The following is a 22,523-nucleotide window of genomic DNA, read 5'->3' as shown; positions in this document are numbered from 1 at the left end:
ATGCAAACCAGTACCCCTGACCCCCACCAGTGAATCTGGCCCACTGATATACTTTCTTTAGCCAGAAGAATTTTTACAAAGTTAACATAAGGATTAGGGGATTAGGGGCTTGGGTCTCCTGAAACGTCCCATCTGGCAATACTGCCTATATTCCAGTCTGGCAAGGACTAGCTGGACCTGAGCAGCACTGGCCCCATTAAAGGAAACTTGTGTTCTTCAGTGGGCTACAGTTCGCATACTACCTAGTCCTCAAACCTGATTTTAATCACTTATATTATCTGCTTGGCCTCTGTAAGACTTTGAATTTGAGATCCCTAGACTAGTATTAGAACGCTGTTACTGTAGGAGTCATAGAAATTAAATTTAATGAGTCTGGAGAAAATTCTGTCAAAGTTGCCTTTAAAAGAATCTCAGGAATCTTGGTGTAGGCAGTTTCTCTGGTCACTTTCCTATTTCTGGTAAAGCATGGGAGCAAAATATAGTTAATAACAATTCTAGTTAATTTCTAGTTGGTCAACACCAGATACACTGAGCAATTGTTTCTATATTATTAGAAGGAACAATCAAAGATTTTGTTCTAATAAAATTAACAATCCTAGCCTCCTCACTGAACCATCTAAAAGATCATTAAGGGATTTTTTGCATGTGATTTTCATTATAAATATGCAAATACTGAAACCAGAAATATTTAATGACTCAGTAGAGACATCAAGGGTGATACTGTCAATCTAGCACTGAAGAAACTTAATCCTTGAGTTAATGAACAGAATACCTTCTTGACAAACAACTCTTTCTGAAGTAAAAAGAAATGAAGGCAGCTGTTATTCCTATGCAATTTATTTTGCTAAAAGCTTACGAATTTAGGGCGCCTGGGTGGCTCAGTTGGTTAAGCGACTGCCTTCAGCTCAGGTCATGATCCTGGAGTTCCAGGATCAAGTCCCATATTGGGCTCCCTGCTTGGCGGGGAGTCTGCTTCTCCCTCTGACCCTTCCCCCTCTCATGTCTCTCTCTCATTCTCAAATAAATAAAATCTTAAAAAAAAAAGCTTAAGAATTTAAACACCATTATTAACATTATATTTTAAGATTTATAATAAATTGCAAATTTAAATACATTTATAGTCTTAGCTTCAGAGCATTGCTATTACCTTTTGTCATGCAGAATAATTATTACAAACTATTTATTATGCAGTAATATTCTGAGACAATGCATCTAGTTATTTTCAATTCAAAAAGAAATACTGATTCACAGGTGTTCTCATAGTTATTAGAGTTTGAAAATTTGCAATCCTTCAATACAAGTTTAAAAAGCTATTGGGGCTTAAATATTTTTCTTATAATCTATGTAAATGAGAATTTTAAATGATAAAAAAGAGGAAAATTTGAACAATAAAAGCACTGTAAGAATATTGAATTTTTATTCTATCATTTTCCACAGCAACTCTGCAGATGATTAGGGCATGGATATCTACTCCATCAATTCAGAAAAATGGAACTGTAAGATTTTTCAAAATAAATGATGTGGTCCTAGAGTCTTAACTTTGGCTAACAGAAATATTAGCTATTAACATTTATGAGCAAATTCCTAAGGGGCTTAAATACTACTAATGACTACATTTGATTTTATACAAAAGACTAATAAAAATGCTTTATAGCACAACTTATCTATTTCTTAAAGAAAATATATTAATTAATCCTTTCAATGCCTTTCTGTTCTTTTCTTCATCTTTAATTTTCCCTTCCTGTTTTTTTCTCTATCATTGTTACAAACATAATGTTTTTAAATTGTGCTAAAGAGGTAAGATTTCACTATTTTGCATCCTTTCAATACAAGATGCATGCTATGTTGATTTACTATCAAATTGTGGAATAACTTCAAATGGGTAAAACAATTTGTACAAAGCAAGTGAAATGCAAATTTAATGTAGTAGAGATTGGTGGAATACGACAAATCTTTAATTTGGATAAATGCTATTTAAAGATAGAATTCTTCTTAGGTATGTGTTGTTTTTGTCATAAAGGCAAATAATAATTATATAATTAATGAACATAAATTAATTAATGAACATAAATTAATTAAATTAATTAAAATAAAATAATTTTAAAATATTTTTTATTTTTATATATATTTTACACCCCTCCCCACCCCTCCACCCCGCCCAGTGGGTCAAACATAACTTGGTTCAATTCTGAGATGATAGTTCCGGATACAACTCTCCCTTCCAATTCAATTTTCATGTTCTTAAACTTGTGAAATATATCACAAATGCAAAGGAGTATGTAAGACATATGTTCAATTGCAGGATAATTATAAAGTGAATACCTTTATAATCACTCTCCAGGTTAAGACAACGAACCTTTTTTTAAAAAGTTACAGGCAGGTAGGGTTGGCTTCATTTAAAAAAGTCTAATAGTTACAAATGTCCAAAAATATAGTGGACTTGTCTCATAAGGTAGAGAGGTCTGAATTCTTTACACAGATTTAACAATCAACTATCAGTGATATTGTATAGGGTTGCTGATTATCATATCTAGATATACTGGAACAGAATTCTCATGCTAAGGTCAGAGAATTGATGTTTTTAAAATGGTCCCCTGGCAATTTGTTTATCAGGTTGGTGGGAACCACTGATATAGAAGTCTAACTCTAGTTAGTTCAGAGAATTAGGGAACTTCTAAAGTCCCTTCCAATAATGGTCTGTGGCTTTCTGTATATAATAGTTTAATTATAGGGGCACCTCGATGGCTCAGTCATTAAGCGTCTGCCTTTGGCTCAGGTCGTGATCCTGGGGTCCAGGGATCAAGCCCCACATTGGGCTCCCTGCTCAGCAGGAAGCCTGCTTCTCCCTCTCCCACTCCCCCTGCTTGTGTTCCCTCTCTCGCTGTCTCTCTTTGTCAAATAAATAAATAAAATCTTTTAAAAAATAGTTTTATTATAAGAGAAACACTACAACTACTGGTATTTACCCCCAAAATACAAAAATACTGATTCAAAGGAATACATGCATCCTGATGTTGTGTATATACATACAGAAGAATATTATCCAGCCATAAAAAAGAATGAAATCTTGCCATTTGCAATGACATTGATGGAGCTAAGAGAGTATTTTGCTAAGCGAAATAAGTCAATCAGAGAAAGACAAATACGATATGATTTCACTCATATGTGGAATTTAAGAAAACAGATGAACATGGGGGGATAAAAAAGAGAGAGGCAAACCATAAAGCTGACTCTTAACTCTGGAGAACAAACTGATGGTTACCAGAGGGAAGGTGGGGGGGGGGGATGGGTGAAATAGGTGATGGGGATTGAGGAGGTCACTTGTTGTGATGAGCACTGGGTGTTGTATGTAAGAGATGAATCCCTAAATGCTATCCTGAAACTAATATTATACTCTATGTTAACTAACTGGAATTTAAATAAAATCTTGGAAGAAAAAAGAGAGAAGCACTACATTAAGATTTTAAGAATGAATCATTAACAAGGAAAATTGTAATCAAGAAGAGGTAATATGGTGATTAAATATTTCATAATAGTTTGAGGATTAGTGGGAAAAGGCACTCAATTTAATCTAATTACTTGGTATTTAAAAATTTTTATTTTTTAAAATTATCATTCTAATTCATTATCTAACTTCAATTGTTTTATTGAAAAACCACATTTTAAAAAATTACTGAAATAGGTATTCATTTATCTATTTATTCTTCAACAAATATGTGTTAAGAACCTGCACTAAGCTAGGAAGTGCTCTAGGCAGTGCCAAGACAGATGAAGACTCTGCTCCCATGAAGTCAAGATTTTAGCATTCCCTAAACATTATTCTGAGAGAAGTATGCCTAAATCACAGATTCTTTTTATTTTTTACAGTGATAACCACTTGTACAGATTGAACCTAAATTCTAAGTTTATTTCATTAGAGCAGCATTAGAATCCTCAACCAGGAGAATCCTCATCTCAAAATGTAATAATAAAACATGCCTTCAATCTCTCAAGTCTACTGTTAACTATCTCATGATATACACATATACATACGTACATAGAGCTATATGTAACATACATATAATGTATGGATATACTATATTATATATTAATATGTACATATATTTGTATGTATTATACATAAAATTTGTTTTTTTAACCAGTACTCTGTAAATATATTAACATTATTTATTTATTTATTGTTAAAAGATTTTATTTATTTATTTATTTGCTTACTTATTTATTTATTTGAGAGACAGAGCAGAGGGGAGGAGCAGAGGGAGAGGGACAAGCACACCCTGTGCTGAGCACAGAGCCCCACGACCCTGAGATCACGACCTGAGCCGAAATCCCACGACCCTGAGATCACGACCTGAGCCGAAATCAAGAGTCGGATGCTTGACCGACTGAGCCACCTAGGCGCCCCTTAACATTATTATTTACTAAAAGAATAACAATACAGTGGTGAAGTCTTTGAAAGTATAATAGGACAATGAATTAGCTATATATTGAATTTAAAAAATGAGTCTATAAATATCTCCCTTATAATATTCACTCATTATTATCTTGACAGACCTTGATGAATATTTTATATAACCTTAAACGTAAGGGAATGTTCATGTTTGTCCTATATAATATGTATAATTAATCCTTTTAGTGAAGAGGGTGAATTCTAATGACAGTAGAAATAGCAAAGTTTAATGATGTGTTAAAATATTAGCTGTGGGAGTCAGGGACTACATTAAATAACAATGCAAAACCAGCTCTGGAAGTCTAGAAAATTAGACATAAGGCCTCAAGTTCAGAGCAAGATAGAGCACTTCTTAAAGAGGGAAATTGGGAGAGAGTTCCATTAAGCATGTGCTAGAGTGTGGCGCACGCAAATGCATGCACATACATACAGACACACATGCACACATATGACATCAGTGGAACTCAAGCTGTTATCTCCTTTGATCTCCACAACTAACAGTCCAAGCAAATAGAAAAGGATAGACAAGGTAGAAATGGGCTATTACCCATCAACTCCATCTCTACAGTGCGACTCAACTGCCTTGTTTGAAGTGACTTCCTAAACAGGAGATGGGGTGAATTAAATTTTAAAATACATGTGAAAAGTCAGCAAAAATTATAAATGTTCATGATATTTGTTGAACTATATAAGCCATTTTTATGCAGCCCTTTGTTAGTGTCATTATTTGGAAGATAAATCTTATCTTACATTCTTTGGATCATACTTTTCCTTGTCAGATTTGTGACTCTCTAGTTGATTTTACAATTAGTTTCCTAGCCCCACCCATCTGCTTCTTTAGGGACAAGATCAATCCCTATAAGTAAGTTTTCTCAGCTCGAAGAATCTCTTCTGGGAAACCCCAAATTTTGCACCATAATTCCATGCCTAATCTCATCAAGAATAAAAATATTTATTTCACTGAGAGAATGCAAGCTAAAGTTAGGAATGAAAAATGAATGCATGTCATTGAGTTTAAAGCATGTTTCTCAGAATAAAATGTGAAAGTATTACATTAAAATAATCTATCATAAAGTTTAGGAAATTCTTGTTTAAATACAACTTTATCACAGAACTTCTCAGAATGCTGATATAGACTACGAATCTCAAAGAGAAGGAGAGTATGTATACTGGTTTCCCACCCTTGTTGACCTTAAAGCCATTAATTTTTAAGCATTAGTTCATGGGGTTAATTTTCTGGAAATATACTTGGAAAACACCAATTTAAAAGATTTGATTTTATATTTCTAAGTATTCATACTTCATAGTCTTGCCTTGCTGATTGATTTTAGCTAGAGACCCTTTCAGATTTATATGGCAGGAAGATTAAAAACCAAAACAAACAAACAAAAAATGAAATAGGAGAACCCAGGAGTCCCAAGTACAAAATAGTATGTAATGTTTTAATTATTGTATTTTTTAGATTTTAAAAGCCTTATGTTTGGTATGCATCAGAGCTAAGAAAAACTATTTAACAAAGGTTCTCAAATAATGTGTGTTTTTTTTAACTTTACTTATTACTTGACAGAGAGAAAGACAGCGAGAGAGGGAACACAAGCAGGGGGAGTGGGAGAGGGAGAAGCAGGCCTCCCGCTGAGCAGGGAGCCTGACATGGGGCTTGATCGCAGGACCCTGGGATCATGACCTGAGCCGAAGGCAGATGCCTAACAACTGAGCCACCCAGGCGCCCCTCAAATATGTTCTTAAGCTATTACGTCAGAATTTTTAAGTGGTTAGAGGTTTAGAAGACATAATGGATTTTCTTCTGAGGATGTTTTCCTAGCTTGTATAATGCTGAAAGAGTCACCTGTTTCTGCTTCAGTTTAAATGATTTAATATTGGGCAATTTAGATAACCTTTTATAACTTTCATTTTCCATACACCGGTGTTTTAAAGTTAGTAGAGAGCTTTAAATGAGATAATTAAGTGGGTTGTTAAAATGATGTACTAAGGGGTTATTACCAAATCACATGTTAGAATTAATTTTTATACTTTTACTTATTGTAATTACTTCTTGTGACCATTTATTTACTTCTAATTACTCTATCTCCCCTCTAGACTTTAAGCTCTTTGAAGGAAAGGTCTTGTCAACCCATTTTACCAGAGGATCTGGCATATGTAAGATGCTCAAAAATATTTGCTGAATAAATTAAGGCAATTTAAGGAATAAAACCACTACAACTCCAAGACCATTAAAGGTCAACCATATCAAACTCTGAAACAAACCTTATAAACATTTTTCAGAATCTCTACCATATTATTTTGTGAAATTATCTTATCATGAAATCTTTTTGGTATTTTGGGAATTATTTTCTCTTGTACAAAATGTAAGATGGACTTATCTTATTCTGAATTATCTGTCAAAGTGTTACAGGAAAGTTTCTATGAAATATGCAGTTAAAAAGGCTAAAAAAGTGAGAATTTTATAATTTATTTTTCCTCTCCTTTCTTTTTTTTTTAAAGAGTTTATTTATTATTTAAGAGAGACAGTGAGAGCATGAATAGGTGGGGGTGGGGAGAAGTAGAGGGAGAGGGAGAAGCAGGCCTCCTGCTAAGCAGGGAGCCCGATGTGGGGCTCAATCCCAGGACCCTGAGATCATGACCTGAGCCAAAGGCAGACGCTTAACCAACTGAACCACCCAGGTGCCTCCTTTTTCTTTCTTTACTAATCTCTACTATTTATCAAATGCTTATCATGTGCCAGGAATGCCAGGAATGGTGTTAAAAGCTTTAAGGATATAATTTCATTGAATTTTCATGACAACCCTGTGAAAAATTATTATTATTATCCCTAATATATACATGAAAAGAGTGATTTTTATTTGCTTACATTTATATTGTTAGGAATTGACAGAACCAGGATTCAATCCAGTTCTGTAAGAATCCAGAGCTAAGTTTTAACCATTATGCTATATTATCTCTCATGTATATTTTTGGAGGACTTATGTGTTAATTATAATACTAAAATAAATTTTGGATGATGATAAGTGATATTATGCTTACTATGAGTCAGTGCAACATGGCATCAAGTTCTCATTCACAACTTTGCAAAGCAAGCCAGCTGAATTCTCCGTGAGTCAGACTGAAACTAAGTCTCTACAGACGACAGGTATACCATGCAAAGCAGTAATTCATAATCCATGATAAATAGAAATAGTAAAGTAAGTTGGTTAATTCACAGATTGTTCTGAAAATATGCAGTTGTCTCAGACAGCTTCAACATTAAGTCCTATGTATCACTTATTCAAAATATCTTGATAGAAAGTCTCAGAAGACTAATTTACAAGTTTCCTTATTTTTGCCATCCTAATGATAATCACTATTTTATATGTAAAAATCCTGTATGAAGTCTGACAAGGGTGGGGGAAAAACATATAAGAAAAAATAACAAAAGGGTTCCATAAGATGGTATTTAAAGATTAGACAAACGAATGCCAATCTAATGCACCCCAAAAGAACAGTGTAAAATTAATTCTAAAACCCTATCAAAAAGTACAAAGATGAGAGAGAGAACTATTCTTATATATTAAATCAGTAAACCAACACATCAATCAACTAAATCTTTCCAAAATGAATTACAAATGACCTCTTGGACTATTTTAAAACTTTCATCAAAGAAGACCGAGATGGGCATATTGAGTATTGCACTATGTTGGAAGCCAGAAGTACTATGTTCGAAGCTCTTCACACCTCTAAATTTTCACTGCTTCATTGCAATCTTACTTATTCATATATTCATACACAAACTTTTATCGAGCGTCTACTTTGTGTGATGTATTGGAGATACTGGGAGATAAGACAATAAAAAGATAAAAATGATAGATAATTTATCTTCAAAAGGCTAACTACTGGTCAATCAGGGTTGATTAAGTGGACATTTAATTAATTATATTCAGAGGAGAGAAATGAATACCGCAAGAGAAACTGTTATCGTAAAAGGATATTAGATAAATTCTGAAGGAAGAGAAGAGACAGTATTTCTTAGATGAATTTATATTTGAGTTGGTACTGAAGGACGGGCAGGTACTTTACTCATAAACAGAAAGGCAGAAACCACAATTTAGGCACAAGAATCGATGTGAGCATATACACAAGAGTATAAAAGCAAGAGCCTGTAAGGAGAAAGATCAGTAAGTATGAAAGACCGAAGTCAAAATAAGGCTAAAATATAAAGATTAAATTGTGTCACTAAGGTTCTAAAGTCTCAGGCCAGGTATCTGTGGATTTTTTCCATGACTTTTGCTTCCTTAAGATTAGATCCCATTTTTCCACATGGAGAATCAGAAGCTGAAAATGAAACCATACTATATAGTACCACATTATACTGATATACTGCCAATAATACTCATGCATGAAAATTCGACTTTAAACTTGATCTTACTTTTATTATTTCTATAAAAATCAAACTTCTATATGTTAAATTTGTTCATCCTAAGGGATACCTGTAGTTCTGCTAGGAGTCACTAGCTCCAAATATTGCATATAGTTTAAAATAACAACTGTAGATTAATTGTCCTTATTGGCTTGTAAAAACAAATATTAAATATGATGGAAACTACTGCAGTAGTTTTTTTCTGCTATTATTTTGTATGGTGAAAGTTATTCCAATTTAATTGTTTCTCTACCTTCACAGTAAATTTATTTTACTCTCTAACATGCAGGTAGTAGGGAGAATGTTAGAAATAAATGTAAAAAAAGAGCAACAAAATTAATTTTATCTATAATAGAAGATAAGTCCATAGAAACATTATTTACTTATAGCTTAACCAATGGTGGTAATACCAGAAATGAAGGCTAATAGACATTTTAAATGTATATAATCTCCAATTGCTGTTCTATCTATAGGGAAATTGATTCATCCATAGAAATGAGTCTGTGTAGACATCTCTGAATAGGATTTTCTGGTGGTAACAGGATAGAATAACCAAGCATCAGAGGATTACAAATTAACAGACTTGCTAATAACGACTACATTACAAAGTCCATTAAATTTTATGTCTCTTAAAATTTATGTAGGATGTAGGAGTAAATTTTAATTAATAATGACCTCTAATTTCATATCAAAATAGAGAGATGTGGTATTGAAGTATAAATACTATGAGTTAGCTGAAAAGAATACCCCAAAAATGTGGCGACGCCAACAGCAGAGGAAAAGCCAGGTGCGTCTATGACAAAAGCTATACTCTTGTTACTTATGCCAAACGCTTTTCATTATGGTCAACAAAACAATCTGTATCTTGTCTTAACTAAAACCTGGGGCTTCCTTGAACACATTGTTTCCCTTGAAGTCCTCTCTAGTGACAAATACTTACCCTTCTTCATAGGTTGTAATATTTCTAACTACTGGCTACTTTTTTTTTGAATATTTCTCTTCTACTTTTACTTAAAAGTTTATTTTTTTAATTTTAATTTTTTTTTTTTTGCAGCTTATGACTTCTGGCTATGCCAACATGTACTTCTCCTCCTCTTTTCTCCTCTTATCATCTGGTAACTTCATGGCCATTGACTCATTCACTCAAGTCTTTAGGAGCTGGCTTAGTCTTCTTTTCAATTCTCAATTTTACTGTAATCCTATGAAACTTACATATTCATTAAGAAGACCTAACCAACTGCTTCATAACTCTAAAACTTACCTATCTCCATCTACCTTCACATTTACTCTTTCCATCCACTCTATTCTACTTGCTGCAATGGCTATGTCTTAAAATTTGCTAACTAGTTCAAGAGCTCCATCACACAATCTTAAGTTTCAATGTCATACTGTGATGTTAAAACCTCTCACGTTTCCAGTTCCCTAAATTTGCTTTTGTACTACATGACATAGTTTTCCAATTTTTGAATTTTCTCTACCTTCTCCTAGTATATCAGTTCCTGTCTGGACTTTTCTTCCTTCTTGTCTAGCATGGATATTTACATAAGAACCCTTAATTTCTTTCCACTTCTATTTTCCTAACAGCCCCTCCCATCGAAATTCCCATCCTCCACAAATGCTACAATCTGACTTCTGTACCTACACTCAGATTGGCTCAGTACTGCTAGAAAAGATCACACTGCTCTCCCATGCTGGTGTCTCTTGGAAACGTCCCTCAGTTGGATTTACTGAGTTATTCATCAACCCTTTAATTTGTCCTTGGTCAGCTACTTTTCCAATTTTCTTCAGCAATTATTCAAAATCTTCAAATCAAACCTCTAATTCAACTTACAAACTCTTACATTCTGCCTCTTATGTGTTTGAGAAAATTAAGGCTATCAGGTAGTGACAACCAACTTCCCAACTCCCAGTCTAACTTACCTATTTTTATATTTGCCTTTTTTCTGCTTTGAGCCAATCTACCACCTATGCTTCTGACCCAAAGCCCTCCTCCATCTTCACGTTCTCACTCTACTAGCTGTGCCTTCTCAGTACTTTATTGTCAAATGCTCCTTCTCTTTAGACCGTATACATAATCAAGTCTCAAAGCTTTCACTCAGTGATCCAATATGGAGATCATGAAGTCATCAGCACACTCAGATTTACCACACAGAAAATAATATGATGGAGAATCAATTAACCCAGTAATTTTTCCAAATTTGTATGAGAATAGCTTATTTACTTATTAACTGAGCATCTTCAGTATATAAATAGGGTTCTTAGTTTCAGGCCAACAACTATATTTATGTGCAAAGGAGAAATCTGGGACTATAAAAAAGGGGAAAAGAAAGTCATCACCTTTTCTTAAGAATAAGGGCTGTATTTTATTCATCTTAAGCACCCTGGTGATGTTAAAAATGTATGCAAGAATTTTTTAAAAAGAGAGATAAATATTTTACGGAAAGGTAGCTCTTAAGGAGAAATGGAATAGAAGAAAACATGCTTGACAAACTAAGCCCTAAACAAAATACCTGCATTTATCACCACTATACTCATAATATTTACTGAAGAAGCAACATAGATCACAGTTTCATTTTTTTTTGCAGATACTTTTTGAGCATTTAAATTTTTTTAGTATTTTTTGAGCATTTTAAAGGATCTAATTCACATACCATAAAACTCATCTTTTAAAAGTATATAATTCATAAATGCTATTATCATAATGAGCTCAGAGTTATGAGTTATTATTTTTAAAAGAGTTTCCTACTAAACTAATCTCTGTAAGAGATAATAGATTAATTCATGGAAATGGAAATAGGGAAAAATGGACATATTTCAGAAATGATTAAGCATTAAAATCCATAAGACTTGGTGACCGGAGGCAGGGAATTGTGTTCAGTAAAGAGTGATGTCCGGGTTGCTACACTTGGGCAAGTGTAAGAATATGGGAGCCATGCACTGAGAGACAGTACAAGAGAAGCAGGCCATTCATTTTGGTTGCTTGTTTGGTGAGGAGTATTATGAATTTAATTTTACATTTTTTAAAAAGATTTTAACTATATATTTGAGAGAGAGAGGCAAAGGGAGAGGGAGAGCAGGCTCCCTACTGAGCTGGGAGCCTGATGACAGGCTCAATCCCAAGACCCCGTGATCGTGACCTGAGCTGAAGGCAGATGCTTAACCAACTGAGCTTTATATGTTGAGCTTGACCTGAGCTGAAGGCAGATGCTTAACCAACTGAGCTTTATATGTTGAGCTTGGTATGTCTCCAGGACAGACAAGAAGATGGACAGAACAGGACTGGAGAGATCTGGTGGAGGATTAAGAAAGAGATCTGGACTGGAAATATAGTTTGGGAAGTCATTAATATACCGATACTACTTGAAGCCATGGAATTAAAAATGCACCGACAAGATAGAATGTGTAGAGTAAAAAAAGGGGGGGCCTAGGATGGGACCCTGGAAAATACCAACATAAAAGGGGCATACAGAAAGCTCACAGGAAAAACAGAGGGGACCAGAGAGATGGATGGAGAATTAAAGGAGTGTACAATCACAAAAGCTCTGAGAAAAAAGCATTTCAAGAAGAGAAGGGTAACAGGGTCAAATTCTAAAAGTCTGCACAATAAAAATATGAAAACTGTTAAGGCTGAGCAGCATATATAATTTGAGGAAGTTTTAAGAAAAAGTTATAGAATTCTAAATTATAGTAAAATAGAAGTAGAAAAGCAAAGCCTCAAAAAAGAGGCAAAAGTGAATATGTCAATTATTATATGTAATATAATTTTAATATGTAGTTCAAGAAATTGAATGGCATTAATAGGTGTTGACTATGAACTTGACTTCCTGATAGACGAGGTAAAGAGAACATACAGTGGGCTACAATGTTTTGTTTCCTGTGAAGCAGATACATCAGTTGTGTAGGAGAAATACTCATAGAATTTTAAAAGGAAGTTTTGCATAGACTATTCTAAAATGGATGACTGGCATCGGAGAAAATATCCTCAAAAGTGCTGTGACAGTTAATGCAGAGTAATTCTATATGGCTGTTTCTTTTAAGAACTTTCTATGAGTCACTTCTGTTTAACACCGTAGTGACGGTTTTAGCCAGGTCATTAGACAAGAAAAGGAAATAAAAGGCATTCAGATTGGAAGGAAGAAGTAAAACTACCTCTATTCACAGATGACATGATCTCTTACATAGAATATCCTAAGGAATTAACAAAAAAACCTTTTAAAACTAATAAATGAAATACAGCAAGGTTGTAGGATACAAGATCAATATATATATATATATATATATAGAAATGAATTGTATTTCTATATACTAGCAATGAACAGCACTAAAAGTAAATTAATAAAACAATTCTATTTATAATAGCACACAAAAATGCTTAGAATAAATTTAACAAAAGAAGTGTAAGATGTGTACACTGAAAACTATAAAACATCATTGTGAGAAAGTTAAGAAAATAAATGGAACATCTCATGCTCACAGATTGGAAGGTAATATTTTTAAGATGGTAACAGTCCCTAAACTGATCTAATTAAACAAATCCCCATCAAAATCCCAGCTGCTTTTTTCCCCCCCAAAACTGACAAGCTGATCATAAAATTCTTAGGAAATATAAGCAACCGCAAAGAAAGAATAGATAGCATCCATAACCACTTGGGGTATTTGTTTTAAAAATGCAAATTCCTGGGCTCCACCCCAAACTTACAGAATCAAAATTCTAAAAGTGATATTTACGTATTTTTTTTTAAAAATTCCCTTTTCATGCAAATCATAAAATAGAGGAGAACTTACACAAGCTTGTAAGATTTCAGTAGTATTAACTAGAAGATAGCCTTAATGAGAAAGAAAAAAGCAAAAGAAAACACAGACCACCAGTAATACAACAGAACAGCATAGTCATTCAGTATGCCCGATGGGATGAGTTCGCACTGAAACATATTTCCAGAAAACTGAAAGACTCAGCTTGATCTATGGAGTATTAAATACTGGTCACCTAAATTTTGGAAACATCTGCCAAATGCTGGAAACTTAGGTTGAGCTGTTTGTTCTACTAGTGGTTAGCTGCAGAACCAATGATCTCTTGAGCTCATGATAATAATGACAAATCTCAGTGTAACAGAAGATGTTTCCTTTCCTGTTGGCTGTGTACTATGGGAAGGAGTAGGAATCATCCATTCCTCTAACTGGCAAGCAAAAAAGCCCAGACAAAGTGAGCGGGTAAATGTAACAGAGTCAGGATGAGAATCCAGGTATCTTAGATGCCTCAACCACAATTACTTTTATGAGACATACTGTTTCTCCTTTAAAAGTCTCTAATATGGGCATAAATATGCTGTATGTACCAACTTATATTACATGGTCATGAAAATGTTCAACTCCAATCTACAACTCTGATCTACATGTTAGTAGCAATAAATATTTCATTACAATTACTCTGCTTGCTATTCTAAATATTTTAAGAATTTTTATCTACACAATTTAGATGGCTTAAGTTTCTTAAAAACAGTTTTTCATGAATATTTGAACAGATGCCAACCTTTTTCATTTAAAAAATGTCCCTATCTCAAGAACATTCTCTTTAAAAAGAAATTATAACTCTCTAGCATTTACCGACATATCTGAGAACTAAAAGTTTATAGAGAACTAATTTCTTCAATTTTTCCTTTTGTTTTATAGCCCTAGAACAAAACCTGGAAGAATAGATGAGTCTAGTTTGATCATAAAGCCACCAATATTGTTGGTTTTGACAATACTGTATTTTTCAGTATTTGTTTTTTCTATCTTCCATTGCAGATTTACTTAAGATCCCCTCCTTTCTGTGCCAAATTCCTTCCTCAAATATGCTTGTGTATTTGTTTAGGTATATTAATAACATTTTTTGGATACGAAGCTATCCTTAAATGTGCACTCACACAAGGCTAAGAAACTTCTTCACTCCCAGGCTTAGATATTTAGAAATGCTTAATTTCATTTCTATCCCCAGTTTTTAGTACAGTGCTTGAGAAAGTATTGGTTGAATAAATGATTTCTCCTTACCTCTGAACTCTGAACATTGTTTTCTTCTGAGCCAGCTTACCATTTTATATATATATATATACATATATATATATATATAATACATATACATATATATAGGCAAATGTATAATGGATATATATATATAATTGGCAAGTGCAAATGGATATAAAATTTTGAACATGCACATATGTACACAGACTGAGAAAAAATATTTTAAATGGTTAAAATAATTTTGGATTTTCTAGAGCTTACAAATAATCATTAATGATATAGGGGCATTCACCTGACTTATATACATGTATGTAAATGTAAATATATAAATATGAATATATTATTTATCAACTTTGAAAAGTATATTCAAAAATTTAATAAACCATTTTTGAATTTACTTTTTCCTATTCATTTTCTACTTATATATTCAGAAGACATACTCTAATGTGACTACTAGACCACAAAAAACATAATTCTGTATTATGCAATGAGATTCAATTACTGTAATGAAAAAAGCAACTATAATGGATTTGGTACATTATAGTCACTGTGTTAATTTTAAGTTCTAGCATTGCTATAAATTCTTAAATTCTGAAGTCAAAAACTTTTTTCCTTTATAAAACTTGGATTACTAGTAAAAGGCATAAAGCACATAAGCTGTTTTTAGTGTTTAAACAATCTATGATTGTGTTCATCAACAACCAAAACAAAATATTACTGGGAGCACTCAGACATATATCCTCTAATAAAGATTGTTCATTTTATTGTAAGAAATGAAAGCAATTTCAAGATCTTATGTTGTAATAATTAGTGACACCAAAAGTTTCCCACAAATAATTGCAGTTGATACTTCTGGTCATCTTATAGAATCTATGTTCCCTAGAGACATTTGCTTGGCCCCCTTTAGAATTTCAGAAGGATTATATAGTTACTTAAGCTGAGTACAGTGCCTTGATGTCTCAGATTGCTAGGAATATACCATCTTTCCCTTTCCCCCGCAAAATAATGTACTCTTTCCCTAAAGGAAATGATAAAGAAAGTAATAAATTAAAAACTGAAAACTTAAAAGTTAAAATCTTCGTCCACCAAGCCCGGTACGTCAGACTTTTGGCTCCAGGCAAACACCAATGGGCTCAGGTGTTCTCTACACAGTATACACAAAGAAAAACAGTAGAGACCTGGATTTTGCTCTGCTTTTGAAAGAAAGGAAACTCTTCCAAGGAAACCTTGAAAGCTTTTCTCTGTGAACCAATGATGAAATTATTCTATGCCCAACAAATCAGAAAAAATGGTCTTTATTGCTAAACTGCTGTAATTATTGAAAGTTAGAGAAGTAATGAAGGTAGATTTGCAATTACTAGTTTGGATTCAAATCACATAACATACCAAACTTAGGATTCCTTTTAGGTTTAATGTCTGTTACACAGAAACTTTCACAGATCACAGATATAGTAATATACCAATCTGAGACAAAAAGTGAAATGTCATAGACTAAACCACTGAATTGTATATTGAAAGGATAAACATCTGCCCCAATTATCTTTCTCATTAATTATGAGTAAGTACAAACTGCGATTGGGGCTAGATATAATAATGCAAAGTTTGGCTTATAATAGGGTATGCTTATCAAGCCAACTATGTACTAACATAAAATCAAATTCTGGATTGACAACTAGAAATCCAAATTTCTCCAAAATGGACATGATGTACAATTCTCAGTCTCTGAGAAGTATAATTAGAGAAACCTCATCTCCTCAGGCAGGAAGATGAAGTCTACTGTGTACTGGTGCTGATGTGCTTTTCAGTACAGTACTGTAAAGAAAGATAGCTTCCTACTTACTTGGTGCCTGTGTTATGAAAATGAAAACATAGTTATTTTTATATCTTGCTGCTTATATTTTTTCCCCTTTCTTTCCCATTCAAAGTTCCTTCTCTGGCAGTTTCTCTAGCTGCCTAAATTTTTCGAGGGAGCTAACCCGACGCGCTTGCCTTCTAACAAACCCTGGGGCATCTGCCCTTCTCCCAGTAACAAGAGTACTGCCCCTGATTTGCAGTCTTCCTCAGTACTCAAAACTGGGCTAGAACCCACCAGAAAACTAAGAGGCAAGGGAGCTGCGGAATGAATAAAGCTTACTTTTTGCTAGCTATTTTGCCACTCATTTTTAGAGTTAATCCCCAGTGTGTCATACTTTTTATGGAGTAGGCCAAATTTTTTCAGGCTCTTCAGAAAGCTCATTCTAAAAATTTTGACTCTACAAATGGAGAAGTTATACAGCAATTAACATGAAAGGAACTAAGGGAAATTCACATTGGATTCAGCAAGTCATAAAGAAAACCGAACAAAGCAGACCCTCAGAGCTAGTGGATACAAATTAAAGACTGTTTCATAAGTCAATCTGTTTGATAATAATTTGCCAATATATGAATTAGTTGTATTAGAAGCTAAATAGATAAAACACAAGAAAATAAACCAAATGAAAATGGCAAAATAGTTTTTAGGATTAGGAAAAAGGACTACGTTGCTAATGGGAAATGTCTACACAAATGAGCAAATTTTACCTGTCATCATCTTGTGAAAATCGTCTTTGCAAATCCTCTTTATTCCACTGTTCGTTTTCTTTCCCTTGCTCAGGTACATCTTGTGCTTTCTCCTCGTCTCCTGATTGTCTGTTTTTCTCCTTATCACATGTTTTTGTGATCTCTGTCCCTTTCTCATTCTCACTAAGTTTTTCTTCCTTTACCTCTTCCTTCTCATGAACTATCTCTTCACGCTTATCCCCTTCTTGCCCTCCCTCTTCTATTCCCTTGGGCCTTTTGAAAGCAACACACATCGAAGGCATGCAAATAAACACAAACAAGAAAGAAAAAGTCAAGGAAAAAAATGCACATGAAATTAAACAGAAATGTAATGAAAACTACCAAAACAAACAAAAATTCTATCTTTTAAATGATGAATACTTTTTTTCTCCAGTGTCTACCAGAAGAAGCACTGTGTAAGCAACACTCAGTCATCATTGTTTTTAGATCATATTTTCCTGTCACAAAGTTGCATGGAAAAAAGTTGTAGTCTCCATTACAGATATTTTCTGATGTAATGGGAATAAAAAAAAAATAGCTTAGGTGCCTATAAAATCTATAGGTCAGGTGATAAGTAAAAATGATACTAACATATATTACATTTATACATTTTCTTGAGAAGCTGAGGACTTTTTCCATGCATTTCTAAAAGTTTCAGGAGAATGGGAGAGCATCCTACTAAAAGAGTAATATTCTTATGTATTCTGAATCACCGAAGTGTATTAGGCTAGGGAAAAAAAAAACCCTTCAAAGTATTATTTTTCCTATTCCTCGGAACCTTAACAAATTCAAGTCTTAACTTAGCCATCCCTTTAATTTCAGGAAAGATATAATAATAACAGAATTACTTTTTAAAACAGCAAGCATGAAAAAAATAACTCATGATAGGATTTCAAGTAGTCTAGTAGGAAAATTATGTTCTATAAAACTTTTCTGTGCAAGTAGTTTGAATAGAGACCAAAATATAATAAAGAGTGGTATGTTCAGAACTTCTTACTGCCTTAACAACACGTATTAACCATTTTGAAATCCAGGATTTTATGTTTATCTAAAGAAAAATCAAAGACTTCCTAAAACATGTTTAGAAGAATTTCCTGCTCAAGTCCCCTTACTCACCTGATTTTCTTGTTTCCTCTTGGCCGTTCTGATTGGACAGACATGTAGCTCGTGCTGCTGAAACGAGAAGCACTACTAGTCCTTGAAACCGCAGATATATCACTTACATCACTGTCCGAAGATTTAGTGGAAATATTATCTGCCCCTCTATGAGGATCCCATCCTGATCGATACTGTTAACACAGATTGACAAACACGCAGAGGTTGTCAGTATTACCACACAAAGCAATCATTAGCTTCTCCTATTTCAGCACTTTAATTGTCCACAGAGGATACTGCAAAACCCCACTCAGTGGCATATAAAACAAAAGTGAATGGCAATTATCCTAAAAGAAAAATTCAATTTATATGAAACCCTCGTTTTTAGCAAAGGCAATTAGAGCATTTTCACCACACCCCAATGAAGGCCATTAAAACGGTTTCACAATAGCAATGGCCCCAGGGAAGAACATTTAGGTAAAATCTGGGAAATAAACATAATATAAGGAAGTAGAATTGTTTGATTTCTGTATAGAATTTGAAAAAAAAAGTATAAGGTTGCCATTGTAACTTATAAAGACCAATTTTAGTAGCCACCAATGTTCTCTTGTAATCCATTATGCTTCACTGAAAACCTAGAGATAATATAAAATCTAATTATTAAAACACTAATTTTTTTAAAGAAAAGCCAAGAAAAAAGAAAGTTTAATTTTTGCATGGTTGCTGGAATTTTGATGAATCCTAGAAATGCTAGAAAAAGTCATTATTATTTACAATAGTTCAAATTTCCTGGAATTGAAATAATCAAATAGTTATCTGGCACAACCAGCCTGCAGGGTGTTCTGGGTGGTCAAATATTCTGGTAGGTTGCAAGCCATCATGAATGCTTTATGTTCATGACACTTGGGATGTAAAAAAGTATTAATACTTTGGAGTCTGGAAAACCTGGAGCAAGAAAAACTCTTACTAGCTGGGTAAACTTGAGCAAATTATTTGACCTTTATAAGCCTGTTTATAAAATAACAGGGATAATAGTATCTTGCTTGCAGGGTTGTTTTGAAAATTAGAAATAATACATGTCTGCTATCTAATAATATAAATAAATAATTATGATTGTATCATTACTACCTGATGGCTACTAGTGGGTTAAGAGAATATCTACTAATAGGTATTTCTTTATTTACATGCACTTCAAACATAATGTTGAAACATCCTTATTTGGTCGATTTTGCAATGGAAGTTTTTCTAATCACAGATACTAGCAAATTTCACAAAGCCCTAAAAGATGATTACCTTATATAAACAATTTACTGTGACTTGAAGAATCTTTACCTAATAAACCATCTGGTAAGAATAACAATTCACTGCAAATATTAGATAGATATAAACATTCTGGCTAAAATAAATTGAATGGTGATAGGGTATAGTATAAACATTAAATCAGATTAAAATGATCTTTTTTTTCCCCCCAGGATCTCTCAGTGTCTAGTTATATATTTTTGAGTTAATGACTGATTCTTTTCTTCAAATATAAAATGAAGGGATTAATTTTAAGGCTCCTTAAAATTTGATATTCAAATCCTTAATCTAGAAATACACATTCAAATTAGGTGAGGTATTGGCCTTTCTTAGTACATTTTAACTTTCAACTTTGTTGGGTAAATCCAAGTATCAAAAAGAATACACTTAAGTTCTGCAAAACTCGCTGCCTTTTTTTCAGGGAATACCTATGTAAATAGAGCCTTCATGTTGATTTTAAAGGTAGATTAGTTATTTACAGTGAATTTATTGGAGAACATTTAGTCCATGATATTCTTTTTCAAACTGAAGTCACTTTAAAATATTAAAAACAATTTTTTGTGACATTGTGACATTTTGTGACATTTTTAAGTGACAATGTCTTCAGCCATTGTATAGAATAGCATTTCAATGGTTAGATCCAACATTATCTAAGTTAGCCAGGATATAAAAAATGTACTAAAAGCAAATGAAAAACCCTGAGTTTTAACTGTAAGAGGTAGTAAGAAATAATAATGTAACCAGAGCACATGCCCTGGAGTGAGAATGAATTATTGGTCTGAATCCTAGCTACATAAAATTCTTAGGTTTGTAATCTCAGGCCAATTGCTTCTATAAGTCCCAGTTTTTTATCTGTTAAAACATGGACAACAACTGTACCCATCTCCTACGTTTGCTGCAAGGATTAAATAAGATAATGTATGTAACAAAGCACTTAGCACAATATCGACATATAACAAGTGTTTAATAAATGACAAATGACGATGATGATGATGATGATTCGACACTAGTTGAATACTGGTTTAGTATCAATTCCATGTATATCTTTACTGAAAAAAATACTAGGTAGAAATACCCCAAAATAAATACATTATTTTAAGACTGCTCTAAGCTACAATAAAAATATAACCATTTTTACATATCTCCAAGAGATTCATTTCAGAAAATATGTTTATAAAGCAAAATTAAAATATGAAACCAAACTTTTCCACTGACCCCTACTCTGTCCTCAGGTCTCACCTTCCCCATTTGACCAGGTTCATCCATATCCCATTATTTTATGGAGAACTTCTGATTCCCAGACACAGGATGAGAAGTAGCTTTATCTCAGCAGGAAATCCATGACACTTCTTGGCTGACAGAGAACATGCCTCATTTTTAGTATCTGTCTCTGGTACGTTATCTCAATACACAAAGCCAACTGGTATCTGTCTATTCTGTGTTTCCCTGATTGGTTCTTGTCTGATTGCTGTGCCTTCATTTCTGAATCCTAACTCTTACTTGATTTTTATATTTCACTAGTTAGGATTCTGACTTTGCATGCTCTAGTCTTTGTCTTTTTGAGTTGTCATGACTTTTAATCCTGTTACTATGATTCATAGGTACATACGGGCTAGCCTATGGCTTAAGAATTTGGTTTTTTTAAAAAAAAAAAACACACATAGTGCACATTGCACATATCTTTGGCTAAGACCTCTTAGATAATTGTGTTTGCTGAGCTAAAATTTTGGATATGCAAAACTTAGGGAAAGATAAGATTACACATATACAGTTTTATAGAATTCAACACACGCTAACTCTTGTTAAAGATGTGTGTTTGTGTGTGTGTGTGTGTGTGTTTAAGTGTGTTCATTTTTAATTTTCAAACCCTCTCCTAGAATATAAGCTCCTAAAGGCCAGGACAATATCTTCCTTATTTTAGTAACTCTCTTAGCACCTAAGAGTCAAAGATTTAATTTGATTTAACTTAAACTCTGAAGCTTAGTTTTTGTACCAGTAAGATAAAGATAAATCTCATTTTAAGGATTCTTGCGAGGAGTAAGAGACATGATATATTTAAAATACCCAGTAGTGTGCTTAGTAGCACACAGCAACTGCTCATTTCCAATGCGTAAAGCAGAAAGTCATTAAATAAAAAGACACTGAGTGGAAAAGTTTATATAAAGAAAGAATACAAATTAGCTAACAGCTCTAGTTTGATGATGATTCTACTGCCTTCTCAAGGCTTCTTTTAAGTGCATTTCTCTGTCTACTTCTAGTCAACTAAGTAGGTTTACCTTTAGGGTATAGATCAGGTTTCCATTGCAAATTTACACATGATACACAGAATGAGAAATATAGAAAGTGAGAAATAATAGAAAAAAATCTTTTTATAAACAGAACTTCAGAAGAACATATTTTAAATATACTTAGAATATAATATCTTCACATACACAGCTGCAAAAAACCCAAAATTCAAAGTCATAAATGACCTAATATTAGAGTTTACTTTTAAAGCAATTCATTATTTAAAAATTTCTTAAATGTATTTTTTTTCTTTTCCTAAATTATGGTAAACAAAAGTTTCTAGTTTAACAGTGAGATAGCAGCAGCTAAATTATTATTGTACCAAGGTAGTTATGAATGCAAATCATCTCATTTATCTAGAAAATGGCTGGTGTTGTCTTGGCACCATACAATAAAAAATGT

At 33.3% G+C, this 22,523-nt stretch overlaps 1 protein-coding gene across 36 annotated transcripts in view; it reads right to left on the bottom strand.

The window, feature by feature from the left end:
* The window catches only part of RIMS2 (regulating synaptic membrane exocytosis 2), a 587,791-nt gene that overhangs the window by 110,832 nt on the left and 454,436 nt on the right, over nt 1-22,523 (bottom strand). For 12 of the 36 annotated variants that reach the window (XM_073893075.1, XM_073893077.1, XM_073893087.1 and 9 more), the window contains one exon: nt 18,558-18,730. The exons of 19 other annotated variants lie outside the window; for them this stretch is intronic. In XM_073893075.1, coding sequence (XP_073749176.1) covers nt 18,558-18,730 — 173 coding nt within the window. Of the gene's footprint in view, nt 1-17,423; nt 17,676-18,557; nt 18,731-22,523 lie in introns of all 36 variants that reach the window. 5 more of the 36 variants (XM_073893068.1, XM_073893069.1, XM_073893070.1 and 2 more) reach the window with 1 other exon arrangement.

This window comes from Callorhinus ursinus, unplaced genomic scaffold (genome assembly GCF_003265705.2).
Source record: "Callorhinus ursinus isolate GAN/ISIS: 27379988/994484 unplaced genomic scaffold, GSC_fseal_2.0 scaffold5, whole genome shotgun sequence".
NCBI classification, from domain to species: domain Eukaryota; kingdom Metazoa; phylum Chordata; class Mammalia; order Carnivora; family Otariidae; genus Callorhinus; species Callorhinus ursinus.
The sequence above is the reverse complement of the archived record's forward strand: the minus strand, read 5'-3'. Positions and strand labels throughout refer to the sequence as shown.